Source organism: Myotis nattereri, assembly GCF_964212035.1.
Source record: "Myotis nattereri genome assembly, chromosome: 13".
Classification (NCBI taxonomy): domain Eukaryota; kingdom Metazoa; phylum Chordata; class Mammalia; order Chiroptera; family Vespertilionidae; genus Myotis; species Myotis nattereri.
Window position 1 is genome coordinate 10,401,049 of NC_138088.1, and position 22,371 is coordinate 10,423,419.

The 22,371-nt window shown below is 44.8% G+C and overlaps 1 protein-coding gene across 3 annotated transcripts in view; it reads right to left on the bottom strand.

Moving 5' to 3' along the window:
* The window catches only part of NRG3 (neuregulin 3), a gene marked incomplete at its 5' end in the record, with an annotated part of 1,046,633 nt that overhangs the window by 569,846 nt on the left and 454,416 nt on the right, over positions 1-22,371 (bottom strand). For all 3 annotated transcript variants that reach the window (XM_081104470.1, XM_081104469.1, XM_081104468.1), the window contains one exon: positions 2,716-2,845. In XM_081104470.1, coding sequence (XP_080960596.1) covers positions 2,716-2,845 — 130 coding nt within the window. The remainder of the gene's footprint in view (positions 1-2,715; positions 2,846-22,371) is intronic.

Sequence of the window (22,371 nt, forward strand, 5' to 3'; positions counted from 1 at the left end):
ATTATTAATGACTACATTGGAAGTCCTAGAAGTGGCTGATGTAGGAGGAAATGTAAGTCTTTATTCAACAGCAAAGTCTGGGAGATGAATAGCGGGCACATGCGATGTGTGATTTATTCATATGCACAAGTAGGAGATTTATAGGTCGCTATTAAGCTACTCGAGTTCCGACTCAGTTTTAGGCTGGTCTTTTGTCATGATTAGCTATGTTGTGACTATGTTAAACAACAGGTCGAATGTGATGAAATATGCAAAATGACTGAACAGATTTTACATGGACATTGTTCCAGCTAAGCCGTGGCTGTATCTCTAGCTTGCGTTTAAACAGTTAGACTCATGCACATCTACAAAAGCAAAAGCTCTCTTATCTGGACCTGAGGTCCACTGTCAGAGAGTGGGCTGGGCTTCCCAATTCATCCGTATGTTGAAGTCATAAACCCCAAACTTAGACTGTGACCATATCTGGAGAAAGGGTTTTTACAGAGGTAAAGTTAAAATAGGGAGTGGACCCAGATCCAGTATGACCGGTATCCTTATAAGAAGAGCAAATCTGGATGCAGACATGCACAGACTGAAGACAAAGAGAGGACACAGGGAACGGTCAGCCTCCTATAAGCCAAAAAGAGAGCGGGAAGGGCGCCCCTCTTCCACGGCCTCAGAAGGAATCACCACCAGCACCCTGACCTCAGGCTTCTGACTTCTGGACTGTGAGAAAATAGATCCTGGCTATTAAGCCACCCGATCTGTGGTGCTTTGTTACAACAGCCTAGCAAATTATGTCCATGAACTAGTAGACAATATAATGAGGAAGAATGTTGAGAGAGAATAAGACATCTTTCAACCTCTCATCTTCAGAAAAAAATGAGTCATACCAGCCAGCATACTATCCTCGGGGACAAACACCATCAGAAAAGTCACTGTTCCAGGTGAGACCTCTGACTTACCCACCCCATCACTAACCCATTAGGAATTGAAACTCAACTGATTTCACTGCCCACTTCCACACCGTGCTCCCTGGGATTGGCCAAAGTAGCTGTAACATGTGCTTGCGTATCTGTAAGAGTGTGCAAGCTTGCCATGCTTTCAAAGGGTAGCTCATTCTTGGCTTTGCCCCTGAGGTCTCCAAGTCACCTGTGAGCCTCCTGTGTCCGTGCCGACCTAACAAATATAACAAGAGGAGAGGAATGCAAGGAGGAGCCATTCCCAACCCCTTCACCCCCAACCCAGGGTCACAGAGAACAGGAAAAGGATATACATTTTATGAACAGGGTACATGTAATGGCACTGCCCAAGGCACAGGAAAGCCTCCATGGCGAGGTGAGAAGGTCACAGTTGTTAACCTGACATGCGATGCGCAGTAGCGTTTACAGAGACCTGCCACTATCACCTCTCAGCTCTTCCAAACCTGGGACCGGCCCACTGTGGCAGCTCATCGCCCTGGAGCGAGGCTGGCCCAGGGCGCCAGGCAAGTGTCACTGACACGTTCTAAGTTCGCAACTCTACCATGCATTTCTCTGTGTCATCTTAATAATAGTCAAGTTTTATAATAGCAACAGAGAGAGCAAAGTCATAATTGTCCATGCTTCATGACTCAGAATAATTAATTTAATAACTGTGTCATGTGAGAAGAGTAAAGAAAGAGGAGAGGGGTGTGGATATATATGATCATTGAAGCATAAACAGCTGCAAGGAAAACAAATTGCAGGGAGAGGGCTGGAAGTAAAGCTCTCGGGGAAATATTTTCAGATGCTAATTTGATTCTTCTACGGAGCCTTAAAGCAGCAGGGTCCGCAGGTGCACTGTTTATCTCCACATGTTTTTATTTTTAGCAGTTACATAACCTCATGTCTCTAAAAACCAATTAAACACCTTCCTGATCTCTACTGAGAGTTTTCCCTAAGTAGTTCTCTACCCAGGCCGCAACAGAAGGGCGACTCCATTTACAAGCGCCTGCTGGAGGGCGTTTCATCCTCAGAGGTGTCGGAAATGTACCGAATGAATAAACGGGGCAGAAGCAAAGGAAGACGCCGTTTGCCTGGACTGGACACAGGGACAGTCTCTGGGGTGTGGCGCACAGCAGACATTGAGACGCCAGGTCTCAGATGAGCAGTTCTCTCTGTCGTGCCACACTCTATAGCAGTGGTTCTCAACCTGTGGGTCGCGACCCCTTTGGTGGTCGAAGGACCCTTTCACAGGGGTCGCCTAAGACCATCCTGCATATCAGATATTTACATGACGATTCATAACAGTAGCAACATGACAGTTATGAAGTAGCAACGAAAATAATTTTATGGTTGGGTCACAACGTAAGGAACTGTATCTAAAGGGCCAGAAGGTTGAGAACCACTGGTCTAAAGGTTTCCAAGAAGGGATTCCTTCAAGTGGGAACACATGTGCCTAAGACCCACACCAAAAACACAGGCTGCTAAAGGGAGTGAACCATTATTCCCATCAGGTTGGTAGTCCTTAAAGCAAATCGACCTTTACTTAATCAGGTAAAACTCAAATCTTGTCTACTTTCATTCAGTTTTATCTTCCTCAGATACAAAAGATACCAGCCTTCTCCCTTCTCCCTTCTCCCATGAAGACTCTTGATTCCACCATTCGAACAGCTGGACTGGAGGCATCTCCTTGTATATTCAAGGGGCTGCACCTCCCCTCCCCCGCCAGGCCTCTCTGAGGGCCTGACTCGGGCCAGGGGCCGCAATGGCTTACCGACAGTGTTTGTGGGATCCGGTCAGGGTTTCGATCACGAAGCACTCGCCGTCGTTGAGACAGTAGGCCAGGTCCTTGTCTCGGCAGGGCTTGAAGTGCTCGGACCGCTCGGTGGCATATGTGGTGGTGTCTGTAAGGGAAGCACACAGATCGGTGCGTTCAGTGGTGCGTTCTGACACCCCCGGCTCCTGTCACTGCCCTGAATCTCCGCATGGAGGCCCTCTCCTGGCATGACTATGGGAACGCTAGACGGACCGGATGAAACCTCCCCTGTAATGAAAAAAATGCAATCGGATGTGACCTCCTCCAAGTTCATACAGTGAAACCTAATCCCCAAGGTTATGGTATTAGGAAGCGAGGGCCTTTGGCGGAGAGTAGGTCATGACTAACCCAAGACCCGCTCTGCCCACTGGGTCATGTGAAGACACAGTGAGAAGATGGCCTTCTGTGAACCAGGAAGACCTCACTGGACACTGAATCTGCAGGCACCTTGACCTCGGACTTCCCAGCCTCCAGGACTATGAGAAATAAGTTTCTGCTGTTCCTTATAAGTAACCCAGTCTTTGGTACTGTTATAGCAGCCTGGACAAACTGCATTGGATTGTCTTATTTCTCCATGAGGTTTTAACCACTGGGATCACTGGAGACAAGCCTTATCTGAGGATGCATTCGCTGTGAAAACCGAACGACCCTTCAAACTCCTCCAATCTGCTCTCATTAATTTCAGTTTTAACAAACACATTGTGTGCGGGACTGAAACAATGTCCCCGTCCATTTAGTGTTGCCAAATGTCATCAAACATCTGATCAGTGTCTATTGTGACTGTTTGTGGAAACCATTGTCAGTGTCTGTGAGGTTTTTGGATTGTTTATTTTTGTTTTTCAGTTATAGCTGTAATTGGCTAATAGCCAAGCCAATTATCCCTTCACTTTATCCTTTTGTTATGCAATTAAAATGCAAATGTTCCAAATTCTGAAACAGAATCTTTAATGTGAAATTTTTTTCTGGTGATTATTTAACAGAACCAAATTATTGCCATTTTTTAAGCATTATCTTAAACATGTATTTTAAAATCATAATTACTTACGTTTTTTTCAACTAAGCAACACATCTACATCTACTTCCTAAACACAAAACTAGCCATAAGTATGTGCTGTCTGCTAGACACAGACTCTATTATCACGTGTAGACATTCTAGTTTCACGTTTTCAGCAACAAGTGTATTAGCACTAATCTCACATTCGGAAAAATATATTCTAAAAGTCAAAGATGAAAAATGATTCGGCTTTTGAGCTCTTTTAATTTCCTTTTCACAGGCCTACATTAACACTAATATTCACCAGCATAGGCAATTGTACCTGCTTACTACCTGGAGGTTGCAATGAGCCGTTCCTGGCCATCATCCACACTGAGGGGGCAGTGATCTTCCTAAAAGGAGATTCACTCCTGTCCTTCAACATCTAAAACTCCTCTGGGAGCCCCATTCCCATAGGAATAACTCAAAATCCCATAGTGGGGCAAAGAAAGACATAGGCCATGTGGAATTTTGCCTGTGTAATCTCATCTTCTTGCACCCTAAAATACACCCCCTAATTTCTGTTATTTCGTTTCCCCAAATACCAGGAACTATCACACTGCTCCAATCTAGACCATCTTTAGCTTTGCTGGAAGACACCGAGAAATCGTTCAGAGTGCGCGTTATTTTCCCCTTGCATCCCCCTAGCACTTTTTATCGCTGGCATCACTGTGCTTAATGCTACAAGCAACCATTTGTTCACGTTTGTTCCTTTAGTCTGTGAGTTCCTTAAGGCCAGACTGAGCCTGAGCCTTAATCAGAACTGGTGCTCAGTAAAAACGTTTTCAGTAAATGTGATCACTCTAACATCACCAACAGTTTAAATGCCAGGATGAAAGATATGATAGTTACAATCATATGAACATTAATGCGCATCCTACAACAAAATGTTAGATATAACTTCACATTAATGTTATCATTTTAGTATACTCATTTTAACATTGATGAATATTGAAAAATAAATATTATCTTCAGATTCAGACAGATGCTCACTCATATACTACTCATATTCCATGAGCATTGAAGAACCCACTTCTAATATCCTTTCTTGGTGATACAATGGGGACTTATTTTTTCCATTTCAAAATACCTGCCCATTAATACTTTGTCACAAAATAAAGGCTCTGTAAAACAGACATATCTTCTGTTTTCCAAGATAAATCTACAGGATGATTTGTTATTTAAGACAGTATGTGATAAATAGTTTCACAGGCTCAATCTCTCTTCCCATGGGAAATACTTAAAATTCAAGAGCTCCAAGCAAAAGATTCAGTAGGGAACACCACACAGTTGACTGCTACTGTGACTGCTGAAGTATAGTAACTCATGATCAAGTTAATTAAGTTTTCCTTTAATTTCTATTATCCATTTATTGATATCCACTGATCATTTCTCTAAGAACAGCTCTTCATTAACATGACCTACAGCATAAAAAGTGAGATCCTTCTTTCATAATCAGTGGTTTTAACAAGCTACAGGCTCCAAGAGCAATACGATGGCAAAGCAATTACAATCAATTAGTTTCATCTGACGACTACTGTCTCCAGTGGTTACCTCCCCATTCTACCAACTGCTTTCCCCTTCATGTCATCCTCTATCAGAGGTTCAGAGACCCAGGTAAATGCCTCTGCAAACACCCACGTTGGGAGAGAATAGAGATTGTCAGGCTTAACATACTCAGGTTTCCTATTTCCACTGCTCACAGAACCTCAAAATTAAATTAAAATGCACCTGCTTATCCTTCACAATAACTTGACTGAATTAAAAGAAAATTACATTAGTTGAGTAACTGAATATAATAAAAAGTAATGGGATGCTGGGCTTAATCTTTCTATTCTATATAATTAAAGGCTAATATGCAAATATGAACTGCGGAATGACCGGTTGCTATGACACGCACTGACCACCAGGGGGCAGACGCTCAACACAGGAGCTGCCCCCTGGTGGTCCGTGCACTCTCACAGGGGAGCACCGCTTAGTCAGAAGCTGGGCTCACCACTGGCAAGTGCAGCTGTGATGGCAGGAGCTTCTCCCGCCTCTGCTGCAGAACTAAGGATGTCTGACTGCCGGCTTAGGCCCGCACTCTGGGGAGAGCGGGCCTAAGCCGGCAGTCAGACCTCCCACAAGGGCTCCTGGACTGTGAGAGGGCGCAGGCCGGTCTGAGGGACCCCCCGAGTGCACCAATTTTATGCACTGGACTCTAGTAGGTAAACAAACTGCAATTATCAATATATTTGAAATCTTTGAATTCACCTGAGCATTTGACCATATAGTACCCGTATAGCACTACTCACCTAAAATTACAGACATTGGGCAAGGTAAAGAAAACTCACCAGGATGGAGGGGAAGAGAAAAAAAATACATGTATAGAGATTTTCTAAAAGAGAGGCCTGAAAGATAAAGGAATGTTAGGCTTAAAATGAACAAAGATGGTGCTAAGGAAGGCTCTTCCAAGCACATGACCGAAGGTCCAGGTCTCAGGTCAAGGAAGTCCATTGCTGGCAAGGGGGATAGGGCTTGCACTTGGGGCCGCAGGGGTTAAGCAATTATCCAGACCACTCGTCTGGCACTAGTTATCTCTAGAGTTAAATGTGTTTTCTTATATTTTTATGGGCTTCAGTCTCTACCCCTAGGGAGGTCAGGGAGAGTGCCTTGCTTTTAAGTTTTGTATTTTTTCCACATCATGTAGCCTACAAAGTAAGCAATCAGTACAGTAATTAAACGCACAGTGGGAGGTGGTGGTGCTTACTGCATTAAAGGCGAAATGGGAAGAAAATGTAAGGCTGGAAGACAGAAATCCCTGCAGATTTTGCAATGAAAGTTAATTTATTAATGAATTAAAACAATGACTGGTTTTCCCCTTAAGTACCGAGTGGAACCTGAAGATTGCGGATGGAGGATTTCTATGTTGCCGGCACAATGCCACACACAACGGGGAGCACAGATTTTGTTGTGGGAACAAGAGTGCCAAATGGGCTATTACAAATAATAACTGCAGCAGATAATCAAAGAAAGGGGGAATGTCATTTGGGCTACAGTTATCTTGGAGGGCTTCCCAAAGGGCTGGCCTTCGGGCGAGGTCTTAAAGGGGAATGATGTCATTGGCCCAGGAAAAGGCATGGCACCTACTGATCTGAAGAGGGGGCACACCTAAGCAAGGAGAATGATGAGGCCCGCGTAGACCCTAACACACTCTTCACCTTCCTGGCTTGAAAATGTCAGTTGCATCAAGCAGTTCTTTCCTTCCCCCACTGAGTTCATAACATGACAATTCTCCAAGAAAAGTTAAGAATCTGGTGGTGCATCTAAAAGCTTTCAGGATTCGGAAAATGCTTTTACAGGCCAGAAGCCATTTCAATAAGGTCATTGGCTCCAGCAGTGGGTGTGCGGAAGCCCTGGTGGGAATCAACCTGCTGCTCTACATTACAATCCCCCGGAATCTGCCACTCCGTGCCCCCCAGGAGGGAGCACTGGCATGGGACTGAGCTAGGAAATACTGAAGGGCCGAGGAAAGCTGCAAGGAAAGGGAAACAAACCATTTCTCAGCTGGCAAGAGGCAAAGATAGCTCTGTCCCGTGGCCCAGCCGAGATCAGATGGCTGTTCACTTTGCTGGCGTGGGAGAAATGGGGAGTGCTGGGCGAGGAATTTCAAGTTCAATTGAGTCTCAGGCCTGCTGTGAGGACTGAAGGTTCCTTGTGTGTCCCAGAGCTACCATTTCTCACCGCCCACGTAAACAGGACTCTTGTTAAATTTGCATGACCTACCTGCCACCTCCCCCTTTGAAATGTTGCTTTTAGAAACTCCTCTCTGGCTTAAGCAAACGCTCCCAGGACAGAGCTTGCTCAGCGGAATCGCATTTATTTGGGAACGGCGGAGCTTATTAATGCTGAGTATTTCCCCTTCTACCTGCATGTGCACGCACATGCCCATACAAACTGCATCCAGCTCCAATAGGTGTAATAGCACCTGCTGTCACTGAAGCCGTTGGCACGGGGTGGGCTCTATGCTCTGTGCTTCACACACACCGTCCTGCTCCCCACATCGCTGTACTGAATGGCTTCAGTCTATGTCACTCTCTCTAAATCCACTGGATATTTAAACATTTCCCATCTCCTTGGACTCTCAGAAGAATCTGACATTCAGCTGCTGCCTTCATGGCGAAAGCTTTCACTGGCTCCAATGGTGTCACATAGCCTTGACGTTCCCCTTGCTTTTTGGTTTCTGTAACCTCGGTCTCATCTAATTTGTATGTAAAAGCTGACTAACTTAAGAACAGGTCTTCAAATAACTCCTGGTCTACTCTCAGCACAGTGCTAAGCTTTTCCTTTAGCTGTGTCTGGCCTTAACACAACAGTATGAGTTTTTACTGTTATTTATGCTTTTATGCATATTTTACAAATGGAGAAATCAAGTCTCACAGCTTTACATCACTGGCACAAGATCACATGACTCTGACCTTGCAGCTTGCTCTACTGTACTATCCTTTAGGGGCCACGTTTTTATTTCTATTTGTATGATTTTTTTTGTTTGTTTGGGTTGGTTTTCAGGTTTACTTATTCCCTGACTGAGGACTACTCTGGGTGTGGTCCTCAGGCCAGCAGCAGAGCATTGTCTGGGGGTGTATTAGAAGCATAACCGTGAGCCCCACCACAAACCTACAGCACCAGACCCAGGCAGGGAGGTCAGAAGTCCCCAGGTAGTTCTGCAAGGTAAACTCTGAGAACTGGCTGTCTGGGTGGTCCTGCCTGTTATCTCCTACGCACCTTACGCCTCCAGATAAAAGGTTTCTCTAAACACCAGTCTGCCTACCTCTCCTTTCCTCCTGGTTATCCCGAAGGGACCTAGAAATTAACTCGTAGGAAACTGAACTTCAGGATTCTTTCTTGGCTAACGTTACATCATTGATCCCTTAGTGCATATAGGGAACCCCCTTCACCTCACCTCCGTGTGCAATCACCAACTACTGGTGATTCTACTTCCTGAATAGGTCTTGAACCTGCCACACACTCACAGCAACCTGCAGATTTCACCCATGGCACATATTAGGATCCAGCGAAACATTCTGGGAAATTCTCTGAGTTCCCACTAGGTAATTCTGCTCTTTACAAATTCCTTCAGATTGCCCTGCCAAGTATAGGCTCTTCTCAGGGGCACTTTGCCCATTTAGGCCAAGGCCCCATGCCCTTCATTTTTCTATTTGTCTTTCATTCTAATGAGCAGAGACAATTTGACTGCTACTCAGAGACTTGAACCACAGATGACATTTAGGCCTGGGAAGTCCAGGCTTTGAGCTTATTTCTCAAAGTGTAACAGAAATGAGTCTTGCTCCAGGGGAAAGCCTCAAATTCTCTACTGAAAATTATAACCTTCATTATTTTCATCTGTTTGTCCCATGGACCATAGGCTTCTGGAAGATAGGAACATAATTTTCAGTTGCTTGTTGCTGCTGCTGCTGCTGCTGTGTGTGTGTGTGTGTGTGTGTGTGTGTGTGTGTGTGTGTGGTGTTGCTAGTGCTTACTCGGCTGCCCAATATAGAGGATGAATATTTGCTGTATACCAAGTGTTTGTGTCTTCCCCCAAATTCCTATGTTAAATCCTAACGCCCAATGAGGGGGTATTAGGAGGTAGGGCCTGTGGGGTGATTAGAACATAAGGGTGAAGCTGGCATGTAGGATTACTGCTCTTAGAAGAGACCCCGAGGGTTCCCTCACCCCTTCCACCACTGAGGGCACAGCAGGAAGATAGCCATCTATGAGGTGGGCTCTCACTAGACTCTAAGTCTGTTGAAGTTTTGATCTTGAACTTCCAGCTTCCAGACCTGTAGAAACGTATTTATTTTCTGTTGCTTATAAGCCACCCAGTCTATGGTATTGTGTTATAGCAGCCAGCACGGCCCAAGAACATATCCTCACACCAGTCGTGTTGGGTTGTGAGTTGAGTACCCCTAGGCTGAGGAGCCCTTAGGAAAGCAGGGCACACTATGGTGAATGCACAACTTAAAAATTCAGGACGCAAGAGGCCTGCAGGAGGAATTGTCGTGGACACAGGAGCAGCTACCGCTTACACTGGTCAGAAGAGGAGGATGCTTAGACATTTTTAAATGATTACCTCTAGTTCCAAACAAAACCGCAGAGGAGCTGGGTGGGACATTACGTGTGCTCCTTTAGGAACGTCACCGTCTGGCTGCCAGCAGGATCATTTCCCATTTTCCAGATGTCTCCTCACTTGCATGAGCAGCACCAGGTACCCAGAAAGTCTGATACCTTCCACCAAGGAGGGAACATGGCCCTCTGTAGTGACAGGCCGGTACTGAATTCCCAAAGGAAGGAGAGAGCAGGGGGTGTGTCGTGTGCCCTTTCCGGTTTCTCCATCACAGAGCCCGCAGCTCACAGTTTCCAGGTCTGTACCTCTTTTCCAGGTCAGGTCCATGGGGTGTTCATGAGATGCCTTTCAGGCCTGAATTACACAGCTCTCCTTCCCACACACCCCTAAGCAACTTCCTCGTGGGATGTGATTTCTCATGCAATAATGTCTTTCACCACCGGATGGCTAACCATGGTGGGGACAGGGTTTCATTCTGTGACATCTTTATTTCCCAGATGCACGTTACGTGACACAGAGTGGGTGAACACCCCTGGCGCATGCAGCAACAGCCTCCACCTGGTCTTCCTGAGCCCCCCTGAGAGCCTTCCGCTCAGTCAGCAGGTGACGCAGCCACCTTGAGGGCACACCTGAGCTCTCTTCCTGCTGTGCCTGGCCCTCCCCGGGCCCTCACTATGCAAGATTAGCAAACACTGCCCGTGTTCAGCTATTCCCCACCCGACTTCCTCACGCTAATCCCGAGTGACAGCCTGAGCACAGGCTGAGCACAAAGCTCCCTTCCCGTCCGCAGCTGCCCCTCCGTTGCTGTGCTCCACAACTCCAGAACCATCAGGCCCCCTCCAGGCTGGGACTTTACACACCATTGACCTTTCTTTCCATGGCCGGTGTGTCTCCGCATGGCAAAACATTTCTAATTGCTTCACGCCTAGTTCAAAGGTGAGCTCCCACGGAAGCCTTCCCCACATCCTGAGGTTGGCAGGAGCTGCCAGGATTTGGTGTCCGGTAACACTTCCTTCCTGCCTTTCATACTGTACTAATCACTCTGAATTCCAATTTAACGCTGTCTGTCTGCTCCCCACACTTCCCAGGCTAGATGATGGATTCCTGGGGACCCGGCAAGGCCCTCTCTATGTCCCCATAATTAACCTCAGGACGTAGCATATAGTATATGCTTCACCTATGCTTTCTGAGTATTATACTGGCTGTCACAGTGGTAGTTATACCAACATCACAGGCACACATATACCCTCCACATGGCAAGGTAACACCACCTGGCAGCTCCATCTCAGTAATGTTTCTGGAGAGAAATGAAACCTATATATGCTAATATGACTGTCCTTGAAGCTGACTGCTAGTAATCAGCATTATTTTTTATGTCCGTGAATACAATAAAAATGGTTTAATGTTTTTTGATACACATTTATGTTTATTTACTCAAGAAATGTCTCCCAGACTCAAATTTCTTGCCTGTCAAGTATGTGCAGAGTTGATATTCCAAATATCAACTGGTCTGGAAATGACAGGACCAATCAGAATGAACCTGGCCATAGCTTAAAGGGGTCCTGGAGACCACGGGGCGCCCAGGTGTTAACTCTGTGGTCTTTGGATTAATCCTGAGGATGATGGGGAAGCCTGGTGCAGGGCACCCTGGGTGTGTGGAGAAACTTCACGGAGGGGTTTTGAGCAGTGGTTACTCGCCAACTAGAATCAGTGCAATATTTTAACAGTGAATGTAATTGATGAAGCATGCTACTGCATGTCAGACTTTCTCGTGGTCTCAATTTGTCTCAGCTGCTTTAGTTGCAGCAATTCAAACCAGAAAAATCTTAGGATAATAGAAACCCTAGAAGTTAACATTTGAAAATGATGTTTGAAATAAAGCCATTAATCAGATATAAATATCTTCATTTTTCAGAAGAGAAATAGAAGCACAGAGTGATCATTCAGTATTCTTGTATCTCACAGCTGGTAAATAGAAAGCCAGGGGTAAAAACCAGAGAAGCAAAACTCCATAACAGACATTCTTCATCCTCCCTCGCTCTACAGTTCTATCTGCACTGAGCCGGGATGTGTTTAAGGTGTTTGTATTCGAGCCTCTACCCGCCACACTCTATTAGTCATTCTATCATTGTGAGTAAATGTGAGAGTAATTAGGATGTGATCATTTTTCATCGTCTCACACATCCACCCAAGACCCATTTTTCTGGGCACAGCCTGAAACACTTTACAAACAGTAAAGTACATATAGTTTTTGACACTGAGAATTTCTATTACTGTATCTTTCAAATGTCCTTGTCATGCTATTACAGCTTTGAAATAATGTCTAAACATTGACAAATTCTAAAATCTCTTCATAAAAAGGTACATCACTCACATTAGCGAGGTAAAATCCTACTCCCCCCCATAATATCCTTAGTTCCTATCTGAATCCTCTATTTTCATGCTCAGGAATCCAAGAACCTTCTTCTCCATATGGGGCATGAAGGAGGCACAGGCATTGCAGCCACATGGGCCTTGGTTTGAACCCTTGCTAATAGCATTTGCTAATGAGGGCAAGGGTCATGGTAGAAGTAGAAAAAATGTTCCAGGAGAGTTCAGAGAGAGGGCAGCGTTGTCAGCAGGGGTTTGATGGCTCAGGTGCATTTCTTTGTAAGAAGAACTGGAGAGGGTTGAGGTAGAAACTAGATGTGTCTTAATGCCGTCTTCCCATAGGAAACATGTTTTTACTTCTGTTGTAGAATTACGTAGGATTCTTTGAGAGACTGAGATTAACCACCATTCTACTCTCTGTTTAGGCTTTTTTTAGATTCCACATGTGACATCATAGAGTATGTGTCTTTCTCTGTCTGACTTAGTTCACGTAGCATAATGCCCTCAAAAACTATGCCTACCCTTGGCCCATCCCTTGGAATCTTGTCTATAAATCTGGGTATGAAAAAAAAAAAGAAGTTAGCAAGTTTCCAAAAAAAACTGCCAGAGAGATCTTAGGGAGTAACTCCAGCTGGCTGCAAACATGATGAAAATCATAGTAAAGTGCTGTAGAAGACTAACAGATAGTCGTTCCAGTACATGGACCATGTGGTCAAGCTATCTTGTATCTCCAGCTCCTACTCTAGCTAGCTGAGTGCGAGACACACAGGAGAAAATAAAGAAATGCTAGATCAGGTGGAAGATTCTTAGAAAGCATGGCAATGAGAAGTTCCCACAGGAGGAGAGGGCATCTGCACGCAACCAAAGCATCTGGGCCACGAAATCATGAAGGGACATCAGAAATACACTGACAGTCTAAAGGGACCTTGGAAACTTAAGGCACTTGAACTTCAACATGTCCAAACTTAAAAAGAAAAGACTCAAACATTGCTAACTAAAAATGTAGAAAATCAATCATGCAATTTTAACCTCTAAAATGCCACATTTGTCAAAACAGACAATTTCTTCATTCACTGAAGTCCTTTATCATTTGGACAATTTCCAGGTCTTAGGGATATGCCATTAGGTTATAAAACAATGACATCATCCCCCAAATCTCCTTACATGAAAACCCTGTACATCATTCATTCCACGTCCTTAAAAGGTGGCATTCTCCGCACCCATGTTCATCCTCTCAGTGACACTGTGGGATTCCTCCAACCCAAGGCCGGAAGGCTTGTGTTTAGGTCCCACACCCGGACTCTGCGTTAGCCTCTGTGTGGAATGACATGTGCCTACGCCAAAAGATCTAACTCAAAGCTCTGCATTGTACCGTTACTACCTACTGGCATGTTGAGCCTGAGTGCACTGAATAGGAGGAAATATGTAATTCACAAGGCTTCCTAAAATGAGAAAATGTGTAATTCACAAGGCTTCCTAAAATGTATAAGACCCACTTCCTACTGATTGGTAGTGGGCCTTACACAGTGCTTGGCCCCAAGCACTTCCTTTCCTTCTTTACCTTTATACTAAGTTAACACATTTAAATGTGCATCAACTTAATATTCAGTTCTGCAATTTCTCTGCATGATGCCAATTAAAGTCATTTATTCATTTAACAATTTATCATGCAGTGCCTCCTATAAGGCTGCTGAGTGCTGTGCTAGCTCCTAGGGTAGAAGTGAGCCCTCAGTTCAGCGATTATGAGGCATGTGCTCGCCCCCCCTTCCCCCCCCCCGAAATAAGCCTGTGAGCCTGTGGGTGCCTGGGTGGCCTGCTAAGTGCTGGGGCCGGGGAGAGGAGCAGCAAATGTGCTCCCAGCACCCAGAGCGGCCTGCATTTGTTATTGTTAATCTTCGCTGGAGGATATTTTTCCTACTGATTTTCAGAGAGAGTGGAATGGAGGGAGGGGGAAGGAAGAGAGAGGAAAACAACAACATTGATGTGAGAGAGAGAGACATCAATTGGTTGCCTCCAACACAGGGCCAGGAATGAGCCTGCAACCCAGGTACGTGCCCTTGACTGAAATCGAACCCGCAACCCTCCAATGCTCTGGCTGACATTCTAAACGCTGAGCCACACCAGTCAGGGGGCATGTTGGCTGCATTCTTAGCAGTTTTGGGGGGACTAGATATGGTTACAGAATTTCAAAATACAAATGTGCCTTATAGGGCAGCTCAAGGATCTCCTGTTTGTTACTAAATAGGCCAGATTGATCAAAAGTGGGAGCCCTTCCCAGTCACCAGAACTGTGATGTTATCACAAACTTACAGCCTGCAACTCCAGTGCCACACTCATCTCAGCAAAGGAACTGAGACTTTTTTACATTCCTCCTCAAACATTTTATTTATGGTTTTGTGTGAGAGGAGAGAGGTACTTATGTTTCAATCATGATTGTCTTACTAGCCTATGAAAATGCAGCAAGCAGGTGGGTGTTTAGAATGCACCTGCCACAGAGGAGAGGTCTGTGGACCTTGGACTCTCAGCTCAATCATGTCTACCTGCTTTTCAGCAAGTTCTGGATTTTTCTAAATTTTATTTATACAATGTTATTATACTATTACTTATAATTCATTTTTCTAAGAGTTTAAAGGGCCCAATGTGTTATTGGCTTCTAGCAAATATCAATTTTATGTAATATGTTTTCTCCTTCAAAACTTTCAATTATAAATTTTTCTAAAGATTATCTATATTATAAAAGGCCAGTGGCCCTAATGCCATAACGCCGTAACAACCAAATGACGGGTCACCAGGAGGTGCATGGAGCACCTCTTGGTCCCTACCCTGTGGCCCACAAGCTCCAGTGGCAGCAGGCTGGTGGCGTGGTGATGCGAGCGTGGGTGGGCAGGGCTACAAGCGCAGTGGGGTGGCAGGTGGGTGGGCAGGGTGCACGATTTTGCCTGCTGGGCCTCTAGTATATACATATATGTCCAGTATAAAAAATGCTCACCATCATGAGTCATTATGGAAATGAACATTGAAAGTACAGTGAAATACCACGTCACACCCACTAGAATGGATAATAACAAGTGCTGACAGAAAGAATGTAGAGAAACTGGAAACATCATCCCTGCTGGTGAAAAACAAAACAAAGAAAACACACACAAAAAAACGTGCAGCTGCTTGTAACACAGTTTGGTGGTTCCTCAAAATGATCAACAGCCTTATCATAGAAGCCCCACAATTCCCTCGTACCCAAGAGAATTGAAAATAAATGTCCATGCAAACCAAAAGTTCATATTTGTACATAAATGTTCATAAAAGCATTATTCGAAGTGGGAAAAAATGGAAACATCAGGTGATGAATGGAGAGAAATGTGGTATATCCAGACAGTGGAATATTATTCAGCAGTAAAAGTAATAAAGAGCTCATATTCTACAGCAGAAGAAACCTTGAAAGTGCTATGCTGAGGGGAAGAAGCTAGACATAAGGATACTGTATGATTCCTTTGATATGAAATGTCTAGACTAGGCAGATCCACGGAAACATAATGTAGATCGGTGGTTGCCAGAGGGTAGGAGGCGTGAAAACTTTCCCATCTTTCAACCTTGGTTTTCTATATACTCTTTTATATTTTCAGTTTATTGACAGGCAAAGGGAGACACAAATGGCTCAATATTTTAGTTTCTGCATAAAATTCACAGTAAATTTCATGCTAAGCCATTGAAAGGAAGTGTTCACACTATTTGAGAAAAAGAAGGAAAACCCATCATGTACTTCCCCAAAGTGGCTTGCATTATTGACTAAACTTTACTCCCAGACTTCTGTTTCAGAGCAAATACTGTTTTGAGAAAATTGGTCCATTCTCTGTGCCTGCTGGAAAGCAATTAAAGCCAAAATTAAATAGCTATAATCACGCGTTCATTTCTGACCCTTGTCTCTTCATTTGCAGAAAGAGCTGCTATGTATTAAAGTGTCTGCGGTTCATTTAATAATATAAGTATTAGAAAAGACAGTGGTTTTTGAAAGTAGTGATGAGACAATTTGGAATTATAAAATATATTTTTATTGACTTCACAGACGAAGGAAGAAGGAGAGAGAGTTAGAAACATCAGTGATGAGAGAGAATCATTAGTAGGCTGCCTCCTGCACACCTCACAACCTGGGCATAGGCCCTGACTGGGAATTGAACTGTGACCTCCTGGTTCATCATAAGTCGATGTTCAACCATTGAGCCATGCAGGCTGGGCGACAATTTGGAATTTTTAACAGAAATTCTAGTTAAGGTGCAGATAAGAGGCTGGCAGTCCTCCAGATTTTGCTTCTCTGATGGTGAGAGTCCTCAGATCCCCTTCTCTCTGCCCAAATATAAGCTATGCCATCAGCACTACGAAGTAGGAACAGAACAGAACCACCCTCTTCACACCTTAGGTTTTGGCAACGGGAGAAGATCCTCTGTCCCCCCGACTCCGGGACTCTGTAACCTCTGCTCTTCCTTGGTATGACTTTTTCTTGTACACACCTGGGAGCATCCACTTTTATACCCACCCTTATCCATCCTAGTTGTGAGCCTTAACCAAAAATTAAATTTCATTCCTAGAGCCCAGGGTGAGGAAACCCTAGCCCACAGGCCCATTCTGAACTGTATTTTGTTTTGTAAATAAAACTAGATGGGAGCACAGCTAAGTTCATTCCTTTGTGCACTGTCTGTGGCTGCTTTGAAGCCACAATTACTTGTGGTTGTAACAGAGACCACGGGGCTCACAAAGCCCCAAACATTTACTATGTGGCCCTTGACAGAAAAGTAGCCAACTCCTGAGCTAAAGGTCAGGGGGTGGCTTACTTATAAATTAAATATTTGACATATCTGAACTATTTGACATGTCTGACATTGGCTTAAGGGCTTTGGTGTTACATATTTCAAATAAATATACACGTGCAAGAGAGGGACAGCCAAACACTGAGCAGTAGGTCCTGGAGTAAGACAGGCTTAAATTTGATCCCAGTTATGATATTTAAGTCACTGTATGATCTTGGATCGGTCAAGATCATATTTAACTTCTTTAACCCTCAGTTTCCTTAGCTGAAAATGGGGATAATTAGATTGCCTCGCTTGGTAAAATACAGTGATTTTGGCTGGCTGAGAGTATGAAAACTCTACTCAAAATGGCTTCCATCACTAGGAAGATGGCATTGTCTCACTTAACAAGAGGCAGTGCTGCACTGTCTAACTCAGTGGCTTAATGGGTCATGAGGACTCTCTGCTCAGCAGTCCATAGCTGGGCCCCTCCTCACAGGTGGCCACCGGGATTTTAGGCCTCATATCTAGACAGTCTTGCATAAACTCGTATCACATGACATAACTAGAGACTGGACTGATTATCAGGAAAAAACTACAGTTCAATTAGAAGGGGAAGCCATGAAGTATGAAATGTGAGCAGCCAATAGCTACGTTTTGATGAGGACTCAGTAAACTAAGAAACACATGGTGCCTGTTCAGCCCGTGTTAGCTCTTCCTTAGAGTTCCGACATCACTTTCTTTTTATTGGAGTTGTTGGTAGTGCCCTTTCAAAATATATACTTTCATATAAAGTAGGCTTGAATTAATTTTACTGAGAGTTTTATTAGAAATTGATATTACTCCATTAGACAACTGAAAAATGTCCAAGATCTAGTGAGACTGGATGGATATCACTACTGGAATAGTCACCCCTGTCTCCATCTCTGCTGCAGCAAACACTCGTGTGTCAGGGTTACTGGTGTCCATCTCCTATTGAGTATCAAACACTGACACATCCCCAAGGTCATTTGGTATAATTAACTGCAAAGTAGAGTTAATAAGGTAAATGAATGTGCTATTTTCTTTGCAAAATCACTCACCACGTACCCATAATTATTTTAAAAAGAGTCTCCTTCCTTTACCACCCACCCCCAACTCTGGCCTGGCTCAGACCGCAGCTTCTTGAGCTATTATTTAATTATCTGCAGCCTCTCTCATCTGCCCGGGAATAGACAGCATTCTACGAGGCCTTGGCCATTCCCTTCTCCCACTGCACCATAAATGCTAGTTTACATCTCTCTCTCCCTTTCAGCAGACTGGGAACTTTGACACACAGCATGCACTGCTTCCATGCTTTGGGGGGAAAATAATGAATGAATTTAAATGACCACTGAGAATGTCCCTATGGAGAAACCGTGGCCAGTATTTATACATCTGGCCACTGAGAAACTCTCGTTTGCACTCCCCCCAGTGGAAGGTCTATCCCACCTTTCCCTTCTGCTGCTAGTGGTGTCAGCCAGGCAGGATGAGCGGAACCATCCCAAAGCGTGCTGTTCTCCCCCCTCCCTGTCTGGGGCAAGGCACTGTTCCCAAAGGGGAAGAGAGGTGGACACAGACCCCACCTCAGATTAAAAACCAATCTGGGGGTAAACAAGAACCAGAGAGGCCAACCCCCAGATATTCTGAGGAGGTGCAAGATCCCAGGAACTCAAATTGCTAAGTTATGAGATATTAATTTAAAACTATGCTGTGGCAAAATAAGCACATGAGTCCCCCAAACCCCAGCTCTGGATACAGTGGTCAGACTCAGTGCAAGCAAAAACATCCTTGGAGAATGTTGGCTGCAGATTTGAAAGCTCCTCCTCCACATGGAGAGATGCTCTAGGGCAGTGATGGCGAATCTTTTGAGCTCGGCGTGTCAGCATTTTGAAAAACCGTAAGTTAACTCTGGTGCCGTGTCACATATAGAAATTTTTTGATATTTGCAACCATAGTAAAACAAAGATTTATATTTTGATATTTATTTTATATATTTAAATGCCATTTAACAAAGAAAAATCAACCAAAAAAATGAGTTTGCGTGTCACCTCTGACATGCGTGTAATAGGTTCGCCATCACTGCTCTAGGGACATGCCTCTAGGTTGCAATTCTCTGCCACGAAGCTCTGACTCTTGAAATCCCATCCATTTTCCCACGCACATCTCAGCGTCAGCTCAGATGTGCGCTTTTCCCCAGTCCTCCCACCTGGCATTAGCCTTGGCCCCCTCCCTGCTTCCTCAGCATCTGGCTGCTGTCTTTATTATAAAGATCATCACTCTCTGTCTCGAGCGCCTGCTATTTTTGTGGGTGTTTGTCATTCCTGCTTCCCACCAGGGAGGCCGTGCGCTCCTTGAGGGCAGGAGCATGATTCACTCATCTTCTCCCCCTCCCGCCACATACCATCTAACCTAATACAGAAGCAAAGGCAGACATACATCCCCACCAATAAATGGAGTATGCTCTTCCCATTACACGTGACGCCAACACTGAAGGCTTCTTTGTAAACAGACTGTTTCCCTTATGCAAGTAGGATTTTCAAAAGATGAACACTTATGCTAAAGAATGTGATTGTTGATCCTTTCTGCATGACTGCCTATAGGAGGATAGAAATATTCTTTTGTTGTGGTTGTTAGGGTAAGGATATTGTATATATATATATATATATATGCCTCATTCTGTTTCATGAGAAGACATACATAGCTCTCTAATTTAACATTGTCTCAAGAGATGATGTTTTAGCAGATTGTGTTAGATCACAAAAGCCCGTTTCTGTTTTATATATGACCTTCCCAAGCATCCAAGAACAAAACATTACAAATTGATCACATCAGAGCCACCAGAGATAAGAAAAGAACTGATGGTCCCTGTGATGTGAATCTCAAGCCTATTTAGGGATAAAGCAATTTGGAATCTGCCTTTTTTGGCTTGTCCAGAAGAGGAAAACGTCCACAAAGCCGGAATAGGATTCAAACTAAAACGCTGGGCTTCCTTGTACTGTGGTGGACCCCCACCCAATTATGGATCATATGGATCATAATTTGCATATTACCAATTTGCATGCAGACATAGGTCATGCTGGCCCTAATCATGGGTATTAGAGAGGGTTTATCATTTGGGTAGAGGGTCTGCACTAGACAGCCACTGAGGTGTCTCCCAGATGTCAGCCTGCTGGAGCTCACCCCTGGACGGAAGCGGCGAGGAAGGGCCACACAGGGGCAGAAGAGAAACTGTCGGCTCCCCATTCTCCTTGTTCCCGGTGGCATTTGAGAGCCAGGTGGTAGTGTCGCGATGCTACACAAATGCAAGGCGTAGGTGTCCAGGCTCAAACACAGCATGTACCAAACACACGGACACAGTGTCTTAGTCAAAAATTAGAGCTGTGAAAACTGATTAATTGCACATCCAACTGAAAGTCTATTTCGCAGCAAAACAGTTCCCCAGCTGTGAAAGGAGGAGCACGGTGGCTCCGAAGAAATCAGTGATCCCTCTTAGTAGTTAAAGCACCCTCATGATCCCATCTGCGTGACAAACAACTATAGAGGAACATTATTCTGTTCAAGCAAATGTCAAGCATCCCTAGCAGTGGGCATACAGTTGCCCGGGAAGCTGGAGCGCTTCTCTGCCTTCGGTGCTCACTGGTCCTCCAGCATGGAGGTCACAGGCCCTGTCCTCTCTGTCCCCGCTCATGCATCCTCCCTGTGCCCAGCTACGCCCTACTGCACTGCGGCCCATGGGCACTGCATGCAGATGATATTGTCCAAACGGTCACAGGTTCTGAGAGTGCTGATCGGCAGCTAGGCACACCTATCTCCAATCCTGGAAAGCATTTGTTTCCAGCCACTTCCATAAACAGATTAAATGGTCAAAGAAGCTTTTCCCCAAAAGACTGTAAGAAAAAAAACAGGTGTAGCTATATATATATATATATATGGAAAAAATAAACAGGTCTTTGGTGCAGAACGGCCAGGTTGAAATATTTTATTCCTTTCTGCTGCCTGCAACCTTTCAGATATGGTGATGTGAACGCAAATCTGGAGGAGAGAACTGAGGAAGCACGTTTCGCAGCTTCCTTGACCACGGCCACCTCTGTTCCTGGATCCTACGCAGCGGCAATGCCACAGCAGCATCGCTTAGGAAATGTTAAGCTAAAATCAAAGTCCTGGGCTCACAGTGTAGGGGACGGCTAATCGTGTGGTTGAGAAAGTAGCAGGGAACCAAAGCCTTCCACATCATTCAGAGATGGTAAAAATAGCACTCAACCTGGAAATGGCTCCTTTTGTAGGAAAAGCTTAGGGAGCTATCTATAAAATCACCTCGACTTGCACGAGCGCCAGGACAAAAGTAAGAAGAGAAAGAGGGGCACGTGAAAGGAGAGCAAAGCCTGAGCAAAGGGCCCAGGCCCAGCAGGTGCTCCTGGGCCAGGCGGCAGCGGACGGGCTTTGCCACGGCTGCCCTGGGGCAGAGGTACATCCCCGGGATGGCAATAAATGGGAAGGGGCCCCGTTTTAGAGCCGTGGGAATACAGTTGACTCCGATTCTGTTACACAAGTCTGCTCACTGCAGATAATGAGATTAATCTGCAGTAAACTCAAAAGCTAGGAAACAGCAGAGACAAGCTTGGAATGCTGTTCAGTAAGAAGCACGGATTGGACTGGTGCATGATGAGAGCCGGGATGTTAAGTGGAGGAGTGGCAACAGAATCATTTACTCAATCATATCAGCTGAAGGTCACAGGCAATGCCATTTCAATAACAATATGCATCCTGCTAAAGCCCCCAATGTGCATTAGCCTCCAGAGGTTAAGTTGCTGCATATTTACAGTAACTATATAGGAAGAGAGATGCTAGTCTAGGGTCTGTTACCAGTGACAGGACAGCAGATTAGAAAACCATTGTTTATCGAAAGGTTTCAAAATGTTTCTCATTCTTGACCCAGTAATTCTACATAGACTCTCCCTAAAGAAAAGTATTCTAAATATGACAAAAAATATTTTGTTCAAAGATATATATTTCCTTATCTAGGTATATAAAAGCCTAAGCAACCAGCAGACTGGATAACTGATAGCCATGATGTGCACTGCCCACCAGGGAACAGATGCTCAATGCAGGAGCTGCCCCCTGGTGGTCAGTGCGCTCCCACAGAGGGAGCGCCCATCTCGAGAGCCCGAGCAGCTGGGCACCCAGCCTGGGCTTGGGCTCTTCTCAGGCCGCCTGTCGCTTCACGCACTATTACATCCCTCTGGGGACGTAGGACTGCCGGTTTCGGCTAATCCCCACTGGCCATGCCAAGGGCCTCTAGTGACCTATAT